The sequence below is a fragment of the Saccostrea echinata genome, unplaced genomic scaffold (assembly GCF_033153115.1).
Source record: "Saccostrea echinata isolate AGI-Se365-2 ecotype Australia unplaced genomic scaffold, CSIRO_AGI_Sech_v1 ptg000025l, whole genome shotgun sequence".
Taxonomy (NCBI): domain Eukaryota; kingdom Metazoa; phylum Mollusca; class Bivalvia; order Ostreida; family Ostreidae; genus Saccostrea; species Saccostrea echinata.
In genome coordinates, this window is record NW_026889774.1 from 27012706 (window position 1) to 27025867 (window position 13162).

Consider the following 13162-nt stretch of genomic DNA (forward strand, 5'->3'; position numbering starts at 1 on the left):
CGCATTTATTTATATTCTTATTTATGTGTATATGTACAATACATCTAGCGTTGTACTTAAATTAGCGGAAGTTGCTTTCCGCCAAAAGCGCTAAAAAGAATACACAGCCAAATGTAATATTCTTACAGTACATTTTACACCGTGTCTCGAAAAATTTTGACAAGTTCTTTACGTCGCCGCGTGGCGCAGTGGTTAGAGCGTCTGCTCTAGAGTCGCAAAGTGAGGAGTTGATCCTTACGTCGCGGGTTCGAATCCCACCGTGGGACGTGGAGACGTCCTTCGGATGAGACCGTATAAACCGAGGTCCCGTGTCGCGGTAGGTGCTGGCACGAAAAAGATCCCTCACTGCTCTCCACCGGCAAGTGGTAGCGTCTCCATATGAGTGAAAAATTCTCAAGAGGAACGTTAAAAAACAAACAAACAAAACAAGTTCTTTACTGTGTTCCTCCACAGTGTAGACTTTTACAGGGACAGTGACTACTGCGTTCTCTCTTCACATTTAGCAATGTTCTTTAATTTATGGATTTACTGTTTGATGATTTTTGTGAAGAAATCATGTAATCTCAAGTCATGTGTCTTCTATTTACATTCTGTATTCAAACACTTTGACAAATCCTTTCCAGTATCCCACCCACAGTGTAGAGTTGTACAGGGACAGTGCGTATGGAGAGGTCACTTCATTGTCTGTCAGTAAGAACTTTAAGAACTCCCCTTCAGAATTCAGCAGATGGATCTGTTTGTTGCTAATCACAGTAACAAGGATGTTACAGAGGGAGTCACACACTACATCAGCTGGATCAAAGTTCTTTGTCACGTTCTGTCCACGGTAGACAGACTTCATGCGACCAGAGGGAGGCATAATCACTAGTTCACCTGTAATTAGATTTGTATGGTTCACAACACAGATATCACCATTATTATTTTGTGTGACTCTGTCTGGCAATGTAAAAAGTCTGGTCTGACCGTCCTCCTGGTACTCATACTCATGGACGACATCACCTGTCAATGTGATGTGTCTCACTAGACGTCTGCTCCGTGACTCTAATTCGTAAATATCGGATACATTGTCTCTCAAAGTGACCAGTAGTCCACTGTCCAATGACTGACACATTCCCATTGGAAGCAGTGGATCTGTACTGATGACTGTAGAGACAGATCCTGATGGTGACAGATAACCAATGGAATAATTATCATCATCACTGAAATATACATCACCGTTATCAGCTACAGACATACCATTAGGTTTAATTCTAATTTTAGGTTCTTTTATGCCTTGCTGATTGACTTTTTCTATATATTTTGAATTTAACTCATTTATGTAACATTGGTCTTCACTTAATGTCCCTAATAATTGTATAATTTGACTACCATATTGAAATGCGTTTATTTGAGTCACACCAATGTCATCTAAATCCAAAGTTTTTCCAACCAAAGATTCAAATAAGTCATCATTGATTTCACCTCGAATGTACCGCACTGAATATTCACAGTTTGTCACATGAGCCTCTAATTCAGACAGCATTTTTGTCATTTCTCTGATGTTGTAAATCAAGCTGTAATCTGACATGGTGCTGTTGTTCTCCTCCATGAATTCCACAGTATGAACAATTCCTTTCCTCTTTTTTTCTAACTCGGATTTCACATGATTCAGTTGATCATTTTTTCTAACCAAGTTGTCTTTCAGTGATTTTTCATTGCGTTTTTTGATTTCAGTCATTCTGGCCATCATCTCATCATAATGCTTCTCTACCTTTTTAATCTCAGAATCACAGAGTTCTTTATTTTCTGTGATCTGTTTTGATATCTTCTCATCAATCCCAGGCAGATCCTCCTCCTTAATCTTTGTCAGCAATGTAAGCAGATCTCTCCTCCATTTGGTGGCTGCTGTAGATAAAGTGTTCCATTCGTGATCTCTATGATCTGTTTTGGCACACTTGGAACAAATAAATTCATCACAGTCCTCACATATAATATCAATACGTAATCCATGGTATACACACATTTTAATGTGTGCTAGAGGAGAGCCCAGTGGATATTCATTTGAGAAACTTTCAGCCATGTTTGTGTGGTGTGGTTAACTTGGAAATGACCTAGTTTTAGTATGCGTGTTAGATAATTACCTGGATTGTGAAGTCGGACTTTAAATTTATCAAAAGACAACTAAATGTGCAATGAATTGTAAACATGCAGTTTATTTCTCTGTATGTATGTAACGGATATATGCCGAATACTTTATTTGTTATTTTCTATTGTTTTTTATATTTCTGGTCGTTTTAAACCTTGATTTCACTCTGCAATTGGTTTTTAAATACTGTCCGATTTTATTATCACTGCCGTCCGATAATATAATGTTTGACTGGAAATTATTATTATTGGACGGCAACAGGTAAACTTTTAGACTGCAAGAACAAAGGCATGGCGTCACAGCATATTTTTAAGTGTATGTTTGTCTTCTTAATCCATCGAGATTTCAAGACTATGCGGTTTGTTTAGAAGAATGCTGTGATAATTATATCTCGATCTATACGGTATTAAACCAATCAAACATAACGTACACAAACTAAAATTTTATTCTTTATATCAATTCTCTATAAAAATCAAAATTTTAAATGGGGTCGTGGACATGACATGTCTCAGATTTACCTGAATTTCACTGCATTTACTACAATTGGCATATCTTTTCAAACATATAACAAACTTTTCAATTTGATTGGCATAGTAACAGTAACAAGGATGTTATATTTAGACCTCTCAGAGTAAGCAAAATTTGCTATGTTTTAATCTTAATGATTGCAGATACACTGATTTAGTGCAAATTGTCGTGAAAAATTACTTTTCTGAACTCACGTATAACTGAAATTTAAGTAATAAATTCCATTCAAGATATTTGAATGGAAAATAAGTCAATTTTCATAGCTGCATTAAGGTTGCCAGAAAAATTGGCAATTTGTCAAAATTTGCTTTTTTGGTTAAATTCATTGAAATATTTCCCCATTTTGACAACAGATTTATTTGTAACTATATACCATTAAACAGACTACCGTTCACGGTAGCTCAGTCGGTAGAGCGCTCGCTCCGTGATCGGGAGGTTGTGAGTTCGAATCTCGGCCGCGACTGACCTAAGTCGATAAAAAATAGGTAGCAACTGTTCCTTTGCCATGCGCTCGGCACTTTGAAGTGAAAGTTGCGGGTCCTTTGGATGAGACCTTAAAAACCGAGGCCCCGTGTCACGGCAGGCGTTGGCACGATAAAGATCCCTCACTGCTCAATGGCCCTAAGTGCCGAGTAAAGGTCAAAATTTGAAGCCCTTCACCGGTATATGGTGACGTCTCTATATGAGTGAAAAATTCTCGAATGGGACGTAAAACAACATACAATCAATCATTAAACAGACTAAATATTCTGAGGATTTATAAGAATAAAAAAAAAGTGGGTAAATGTGCAGTTTTCTAGAAATCATTGCATAACCCCCCCCCCTTCCCCATAAATTTCAAAGAACATCTAAGAACACATCTTAATTACCAAATTGTACAATTTGTTAGATAATATGAATTTAAGTCAAGTCTTCAAATTTCTTTTAAATAAAAGAAATTCTGCAATTTACTCAGGTAAATCGACATGTTGACATGGAAACAATTGATGCTTCTAGTTTTTTCATTCTAAATATGGAATAAAATAGACATTTTCCCATAATTCTTCAATTTCTTCTAATGGTCTGTAATTGTTTTCTGGTCAAATTTTTAAATGTTTAATTAAGAGGGCTGGGTGGTTGTGGCCATTTTCAGATTATATTGATCTCCTTTAGAAGAAGAGCTTCATATAAAGATATACAAAAATGATCAAATTTTAAAACTAAAATGTATGAAATTTTTGTTTGCCAAATGATAGTTGACAGCTTAAGATATCATATCTAAACAATTAAGTTATATCTGATGCATGGTTAATTTGTTGACCCCCCAGCCTTCTTAAAATGAAATCAGATTTAATAAATGATTTAAAAGTATCATTTGAGATGTGAAAGTGCGTCAGACTACATAATGTCACGAACAAGTTGGCAATATGCCAAATATTGTGGAATTGTGAAAAATCCATCTTGCATTAATTTTTATGACTTTTTGTAATTTGGCAAACCTTTATAGCGTCTTTAAATATAAAAGTGTTGTGGTATGGTATAGATATAGATTATAGAGATTTACAGGTACAGATTTTTTTGCTACAATAACAGTGATTTTTCTTGAAAATCAATTGTCTATATGTCCTTTGAATGTAAAATTAAGAGTTCTTCAACTTATTATGACATTGCTTATCAGAAAATTTAGTTGATCAGTTATTTTACATACAACTTGCTTGCAGTTACAACTTTAACATAGAATCCAGTGCCAACTCTTTCTTAGTATTGTTTAAATGTATTCATATTACTAATCATACATTGCATACAGTGTAAAGCCGGTATCAAACAAGAAATCTGTGAGCCGACTCACTAGTAATACCCCCACTCTGATGTAATATATGCTCTGATGTGAAACGGACAGATACATGGATAAACAGGAAGTTGACATCGAGTTCGTACAAAAATAAATCCCACCATATGACATGCCTAAACAAAGAGTGTGCTAGAATTTCAAGCATCAAGCATTTACAATAAGTAGCTGCTGAGAAAACTGCAATGAAACTTTGGTATGGAGAGATTCATGGATGAACAGGAAGTTCACATCTGATTGGTACAAAAAAAAAACCCCACCAAATGGCATGCCAAAACAAAGTTTGTGCTAAAATTTCAAGCATGTGCAAAGAGTAGTTGCTGAGAAAAAGAAAAACTGACAAAAATTTGTTACGGACAGACAGACACACAGTCAGACAGACAGACAAACAGAGGTTAAACAGTATAACCTCCTCTCCTTCAGAGCGGGTATATTAAAAAAGGGAGAAACTGCTTCCTTCCATAATACTGCTTTTAGAGAAGAAATAAACATGACATGGGAATACAGGAATATAGTGATCTATTTCAAATATACAAGAATATAGAATACAAATTTACATGAAGGAGAATAGAATTCTCAAAGGAATATACATGCTATGCTTAAGAAAAATATCTGCTAAAATTTGTTCCTTCAAATCCTCTGATTTCATGTCAGCCTCGGCTGCCTCAAAATCACATTCCTTTTTGTCCTTTTGGCAAGTCTCAAAGAATAGCCACAAAAAATAAACAATTTATATTTAAACAATTTCATATTCCCTTCTTATATATCTCATCCATGTAAATGAATTCCATAATTTATGTATGTTACATGTTACACTGTAATGTGTATTTAAAAATTTTGACAAGTCCCTTATGGTATCCTACCCACAGCGTAGACTTGTAGGGGGACAGTGAATATGGATGTTTCGCTTCATTCTCTGTCAGCAAGAACTTCAGAAACTCCCCATCAGGAATCAACAGATGGATTTGGTTGTTTCGTGGGTCTGTTACAAGGATGTTACAAAACGAGTCACACACTACATCACCTGGATTAAAGTTTTCTGTCAGGTTCTGTCCACAGTAGATAAGCTTTGTACGACCAGTGGGAGATATAATCACTAGATTACTTGTAGTGTCACTTGTTTGGTTCACAACACAGATATCACTGTTATTGTTCTGTGTGACTCTGAATGGCCATGTAAAAAGTCTGGTGTGACCGTCCTCCTGGTACTCATACTCATGGATGACATCTTCTGCCAATGCCATGTGTCTCACCAGACGTCTGCTGTGTGAGTCTAACTTGTAAGGATCTGAGTTTTTTTCTCTCAAGGTGACTTGGAGTCCACCGTCCACTGACTGAGATATACCTGACTGAGAGGTACCAGTGGATCTGTACTGATGTTTGTGATGACAGATCCTTGTGGAAACAGACCTCTGATGGAATTATTACTATAATCAATAAAAAAACATTATCGTTATCAGTCACACACATGTCATTAGAAGTGATCCTTAATCGATGATGTTTTTCGCCTTGCTGATTGATTTTTTCTGTATATTTTGATCTAAGTTCACTTATGAAACATTGGTCTTCACTGAATGTCTCCAACATATTGATAGTTTCATTTCCGTATTGAAATGAGTTTATTTGAGACCCACCAGTATCATCTAAATCCAAAGTTCTTCCAACCAAAGACTCAATTAAGTCATCATTGATTTCACTTCTAGTGAACCTCACTGAATGTTCACAGTCTGTTGTATGAACCTCCAATTCAGACATCATTTTCGTCAGTTCCTTAATAATTTCTCTTTTCCTTTTGTCATACTCAGATTTCACATGGTTCAGTTGATCATTCTTATTTATCAAATTTCCTCTCAAAGTTTTCTCATGGTGTTTTTTGATATCTGTCAGCCTGGTCATTATCTCATCATAATGCTTCTGAAGCTTTTAATTTCAGCTTCACACAGTTCTTTATTTACAGTGATCTGTTTTGATATCTTCTCTTCAATCCCAGGCAGGTCCTTTTCCTTGATCTTCGTCAGAATTTAAGAAGACCTCTCCTCCTTTGGCTGGCGACCGTGGTTAGAGTTTTCCAATTATGATCTCTGTGATCTGATTTTGCACATTCAGTGCAAATGAATCCATCATAGTCCTCACATAAAATACCAATAGGTAATTCATGGGATTCACACTTTTTGATGTGTGCTAGAGGAGAGCCCAGTGGATATTCTTTTGAGAAACTTTCAGCCATGTTTGCCGGTGTAGCCAACGTTGTTGGTAATGACCTAGTTTTAGTATGCTGCCTAGTGTGTGCTTGTTTGATGCGAAGCGAAAAAAGATATGCAGTGAATTGTTAATGTACAGCTGTGACATTTACATGAGATATTGACTTGAACATCAATAATTGTTTCGCAATGTGATACATGTATAAATTTTCAGTTGTTCAAAAGTGGTAAATGAAAGTCATTTTTGAATTAAATATGAAAAACCTCTTGATTTTTACATTTTTAATTCTTCTCCTTAGAACCACTGGGTCAAATTTCAAGCAAATTCAGGAACTAATGTCTTTTCATTATATGATCAATAGAGCCGTATCCTAACACCAGAGGCCCTAGACCCAGGGGCCAATAAATTCACAATTTTCGAAGAGGCACCCTTGATTGTCATAACCACGCCTAATTATATTTGATGTTTGGGGCAGAGAAAATTTTAAAATAGTTTTGCGATACATATTCATTGACAACGGAGCCCCGCCCTAATCCCAAACCCCTGACCCACGGATTATGAATTTCATTATTTTGGAAGAGGTAACTTTGCTCATCCTATCTATCTAATTAGTTTCTCTTAGCTATTAGTTAGCTATGAGAAGAAAAGAAGATGATATGTATACAACGAATTTAATGTGCCTTTTTCTTACATGGCTATAAAGTCCTGTCCTAACACCAGAACCCCTGAACCAGGGGCCACGAAATTCACAATTTTTGATTGATTGATTGATTGTTGTTTAGCGTCCCTCTCGAGAATTTTTCACTCATATGGAGACGCCACCACTTGCCGGTGGAGGGCTACAAATATTGACCTGTACTCGACACTCAGGGCCATTGAGCAATGAGGGATCTTTTTCGTGCCAGCACCTACTGCGACACGGAACCTCGGCTTATACGGTCTCATCCGAACGACCGGTCTCCGTGTCCCGAAGTGGGATTCGAACCCGCGACGCAAGAATCAACTCCTTACTCCTTACTTAATTTTTTACCCTTCACCCATTAATGAATTTTTGCCGAAACTAGTTGAAATTGGCCCAACGGATCAAGAGAAGAAGCTGGAAATAATCAAAAGCATATGACCGACGTGTGTCCGGATGATAATAGAGAAAATCAGATAATAAAAGGTAACCTTCGTGACTCAGTTGACTTAAAAACCTTATCAAAAACAGCGAATCGAGCCCTTATTAGTCATATTAAAATCAAATAATCTCACAAAATGCTAATTCATAATTATTTGAATCCTATCTCCAGGGGTAAGGTGTCAAGGCTCATCTGGACATTTGTGTTCCCGAGCAAACTTTAATGACTTTAAACAAGACTTGTGCAACCGATATTTTTTTTCATCAACTTATTTGTTTATAGCATGCTTCGTTTTAAAAATTGTTCAAATGCCCTTGCATAATGATTCAACTAGGAGACATAAAACCCATGTGCAGGTGATTAAGATAAATCGTTGCATAAGGGAAGTTGACGACATAAAAGTTGTCATCAGATTTATCATAAAATTTTGCTGTTATATTTAGATTACCATTAATGTCTTTTTTAGAGTAAAATATCCAAATATGAAACAGCTGTGTCAGACTCTATGGTATCTTTTATTTCAAGTTCACTGGGATATATCGATATATCAATGGAAGTAACTATTGTTAATTGATAATACGCCGTCGATATATCTAAATGTCGAATTGAGGGCCACAGCAAGTGTTTTTTCTTCTTCTCTTTTATAAGTTTTTGAATTAATTCTGCTTCATATGAATACAACAATAGGTCTAATAACGGGGCGCAATAGGTATCCATGGGAATTCCGACAGATTTTTAGAAGACCTACCTGAACTCCAATCTACTAGATATTACATGTAACAATCAGAAACGCAAGTATCTTTTTAATATCAACTTTGGAGTACTTGTGTGTACAATTAGAAATTTTTGTAACAAAATAATTTTGCAAATGACGAATGACAAGCTAAGTAAATTTACGAGTTCCATTTTGTTGAAAATCCAGCAATCTATGCCATCAAAAAGCTTGGACTTTAATTCATCGTGGGAAATGGTTGCATAAAATGTTGAAAAGTCGTACGCTTTGATGTTATTGATTTTGTAATTCAAATTTTCTAAAAGTTTCTTGGAGGTTTTAAGTATCCACGTCTGATTTACACCACTTCACATTTATTTTTGTACAGTATTCCTGAAGTTTCTCCTTCACTGCTGTTAATAATTTAGTGAGGAATAAGGAAAGAGGCTTGGTAGATTATTTACTGGAACACGCTATGTATCGTTGTTTGGGATTTTATGAAGTTTAGGAACCTAGTATAAGTATGGTAACTCAGATTCATTTTGATTGTAGGGAATATAAACAATACTTCAAACTGACGTATGATTTTGAAGAATTCCCTCCTTAGAAGCGCTTGGATTATTTACATCCAATCTAATGAGGCTTCACTGTATATCGAGTTCAAGTTAGATTTATTTGAGTTTTAATGGCATTCGTATTGAAACTGGTTCTTGGAAATAGATGAAGAGCTAGGTTCACTTTATCCATAAGATGGCCCTGTACTTAACTACCAATTAACTGACCAAGTCCCAATTGCAATGTCCCACTTCAAACATCAGTATAAAGTAGAGACTTATTGCGTTCATTTCCTATAAAAAAAAAAGTTTCCTCTGGGAGTTCAGGTATTTAAAAACGGGCTTTCAGAAATTGCAATGTTCTTGAATTTTGAGGAAAATGGGTGGATATGAGTACCTTCAGTGAAGAATTAAAATATGAGCCCACCCGTCAATCCAAAATTAAAACATGGACTGTAATCTTCTGAAACAATTTTTCCATTATATAATTGAACATTTTGGATCAGAGATTAGAATATATGCAAAATATTGAAAAACATCATTTTTTGGCCTTTTTGTACTTTTCCAAAGTTTATCATTATAGTTTCTCATATATCATTGGGAAAATTATCAAATCTCAAATATATTTTCAGGAAATGCGAATAAAAACACCAGCTATGCATTTTCTAATTGAAAATAGATCAACAAATATATTTTTGGATAAAATAAAAATAGTATCCCAGGCATTTGGAGGAAACTGCATCTTTTTTATGCTTGTATTTCAGTTCTTCTTTTTACTTTAATTGTTAAGTAATACATCGTATAAAAAGTTTGTGCTATCATTGCTAGACATCACATATCACGTCTAATTTCATATATGCTAATAAGCATTGGTATCTAATGCTAGATTAAAGGAAATTTGATTTCTCTAAAAATGAATTTATGTATTTTTTTTCTTTTATGGGGTACAAAGGGGTACAAGTCCATTTCTAAGACTTCAAAGAACCTTGAACCATATTGAGATGCATAAAATGAAAATTGTTGAACGAAAAGATCTAAATTTCAAGCTTCATTTTGAGACTTTTTAAATAAAATACTAAATTTAAGAGTTATCCTTCCTGCTGAGGATCGAACATCCTTAATGGCTGCATTAATGACGAAATCCCTGGTCATTTTTAAATTGGATTTATAATGTATGTCTTTTCAATGTCAAGCTAACCATTGCCAGAAGGTTGTGTCAGATTCTATGCAATAATCAACCAATTCATCTAGAAGCAATTCATGTCCACACTATTGAGGGACGAGTGCAGTCTGCAATACATCAGATGTTCATCTCATATATTTTGAGCAAGATCAAATGCAATGTTTAGGACACCATTGATACAATCTATTTTCAAAATACCATTTTGCGATATACATGTGTACGTAAGAAAGTTTATATTTTTATACTTTCAACCAATTTTCGTTTACTATAATTTTTTATACAATGGTAATGTTCCCCAAAATCAATCATTTAAAGTCAGCAAAACTAAGAAATGTCTTCCACTTATATGTACCAAAAATATAAATGACATGCATTGTAACATGTGCACAGATCTGCTATTCAAGGACTGTTTTACTGATCTCACAGAAAACCTAATTTTAATCACACTTGCCAAAATACAGGTTTTCATGAATGGATTTGTTGTCTTTTTGAAGGGCACGTCCTCTGCCATAGGAAGATAATAATAAATATCATGGCCCCGGAAACTTAAGTGAGGCAACAATAATGGTTCCAAAGTTTTATGCAGACATTTTAATGGACAAAAAATCTAGAGAACTACAATTAACTACTCCAATATAATCTAAAAATGTTGTGGTTCTTTTCGGTGTTGATATCTGCCAAGAAAGCTCTAATGGTAGAGCACCTGACTAGAGATGCAGGGGTCCCGGATTTAATTCCCGTAGTTGCATACATTTCCTCCTTTCCTTTTACCTTAAAATTGCTGCCACAGATCATGACCACCCCTGAACTTGCAAGTGAAAGTCCTGCCATGAGCAAATAAGAACTTGGGTTTTGTCTTCGAGGGATAGGACAATTTAAGTTGGGAGAAATGTAATGGTTTGGGCCGTGGATATCAGCCTGGAAAGCTCAGTAGAGCACCTGACTATTGAAGCAGGGGTCCCAGATTCTATTCCCTGTCTAGCCATACATGTTCTCCTTTCCTGGTACATAAATTTACAGGAAACCATTTCGCATATATTTTTGACACTTTTATTGTTACTAAAAACTTGAACACTTTTCAATGTATATGTATATATACTGAATAATTTATTTGACATGTATTGCAGCTTTAGTACATCTTTTCAAGGACTATTTCTCATTCATTATTGATTCACTTATCATTTATCCTCCCACCTTTGATGACATTTATCTGTACAACTTCCACATTAATTTTGAGGGCATTTGATGTAAATAATGTATATATGTTTCCTTAGTCCTTGAACAGCCCTTAGCCAGGCCTCTTTGGCTGTGTCAGTTTTTCTGGTCTCCTGATATTTAAAGAATCCTGTTCTTGCTCTGTGATGTTTACTTGGAATATGTTGTGATAACAGTGACTAATTTACCGATATGGTATGAAAGCAATCAAATATAAAGTAAACAAACTGAGATCTCATGCTAAAACAATTAGCATAATATATCATTCTGATTATAATGTGAACATGTGTTTGGGTTTTTTTTGTTTGTTTGTATGTTGTTTAACGTCCCTCTCGAGAATTTTTCACTCATATGAAGACGCCGCCACTTGCCGGTAGAGAGCTGCAAATTTTGTCCTATACTCGGCACTTACGGCCATTGACCAGTGAGGGATCTTTTTTCGTGCCAGCACTTACTGCGACACGGGACCTCGGTTTATACGGTATCATCCGAAGGACCGGTCTCCACGTCCCACACTGGGATTCGAACCCGCGAAGTAAGGATCAACTCCTTACTTCGCGACTCTAGAGCAGACGCTCTAACCACTGCGCCACGCGGGCGACTGTGAACATGTGTGATTTTGATAACAACATATGAGAACTCATACATGTACAGCTGACATATCATACTAATTAATTAAAGTTTGATGATTTTTGATGAAGACAATCTTTCATACAACTCTTTTAATTTCATACAAATGAATTCAATCATTTTGTATAACAAATTTACAATTTGTATTTAAACACTTTGATATTTCCTCCTCTATATACCATTCATGTGAAAGAATTCTATAATAATTTATGTATGTTACACTATAATTTACACTGTGTATTGAAATACTTTAACAAGTCCTTCACTGTATCCCACCCGAAGTGTAGACTTATATAGGGACAGAGAGACTGGACTGTTCACTTCGTTGTCTGTCAGTAAAAACTTCAAAAACTTCCCATCAGCACTCAGCAGATGAATTTGTTCATTGTAAGAGTCATTAAGAAGGATGTTACAGAGGGAGTCACACACTACATCAGCATGAGTAAAGTTCTCTGTCATGTTCTGTCCACGGAAGACAGACTTCATACGACCAGAGGAAGACATAATTAATAGTTCACCTGTAGTGTTATTTGCATGGTTCACAACACAAATATCACTGTTACTGCTCTGTGTGACTCTGAGTGGTAATGTAACCAACCTGGTCTGACCGTCCTCCTGGTACTCATATTCATGGATGACATCACCTGTCACTGTGATGTGTCTCACCAGACGTCTAATGTGTGACTCTAATTTGTAATGATCTATTAATTCCATGTCTTTCAAGGTGACCAGTAGTCCACCGTCTTCTTACTGACAGATTCCTACTGGTACCAGTGGATCTGTACTGGTGACTGTAGAGACAAATCCTGATGGTGACAAACAGCTGATGGACTTGTTTTAATAATCAGTGAAATAAATATCACTGATATCAATCACACACATGTCATTAAGAAAAATACTAAATTTATGTTCTTTAATGCCTTGCTGATTAACTTTCTCTATATACTTTGATCCAAATTTATTTATGTAACATTGGTCTTCACTGGATGTCTCCAAGGAAAATATTGTTCTATCTCCATATTGATATGGGTTTATCTGAGTCACATCAATGTCATCTTAATTCA

General features: G+C 35.6%; 3 protein-coding genes across 3 annotated transcripts; all 3 read right to left on the reverse strand.

Annotated features, from left to right (window-relative positions):
• Nucleotides 1-583: 583 nt before the first annotated feature.
• LOC133193016 (uncharacterized) lies at nucleotides 584-2059 on the reverse strand. The gene has a single exon (XM_061329017.1). The coding sequence runs from the start codon at nucleotides 2057-2059 to the stop codon at nucleotides 584-586; it is 1476 nt and encodes a 491-aa protein (XP_061185001.1).
• Nucleotides 2060-5284: 3225 nt separating this feature from the next.
• On the reverse strand, nucleotides 5285-6377 carry LOC133193017 (uncharacterized). Its single transcript, XM_061329018.1, has 2 exons — nucleotides 6147-6377; nucleotides 5285-5893 (listed from the first exon to the last, which is right to left on the reverse strand). Exons 1-2 carry the CDS (start codon nucleotides 6375-6377, stop codon nucleotides 5285-5287), a joined length of 840 nt encoding a protein of 279 aa, XP_061185002.1.
• A 5949-nt stretch (nucleotides 6378-12326) lies between these two features.
• LOC133193018 (uncharacterized) lies at nucleotides 12327-12812 on the reverse strand. The gene has a single exon (XM_061329019.1). The coding sequence runs from the start codon at nucleotides 12810-12812 to the stop codon at nucleotides 12327-12329; it is 486 nt and encodes a 161-aa protein (XP_061185003.1).
• Between the last annotated feature and the right edge of the window lie 350 nt (nucleotides 12813-13162).

Coding starts and splice junctions, on each gene's coding strand:
- LOC133193016 (XM_061329017.1), bottom strand. CDS start 2,059: ATGGCTGAAAGTTTCTCAAATGAATATCCACTGGGCTCTCCTCTAGCA.
- LOC133193017 (XM_061329018.1), bottom strand. CDS start 6,377: ATGACCAGGCTGACAGATATCAAAAAACACCATGAGAAAACTTTGAGA. Junction 5,894..6,146: donor ATGACTTAATTGAGTCTTTG/GTTGGAAGAACT, acceptor TAATTCCATCAG/AGGTCTGTTTCCACAAGGAT.
- LOC133193018 (XM_061329019.1), bottom strand. CDS start 12,812: ATGGAATTAATAGATCATTACAAATTAGAGTCACACATTAGACGTCTG.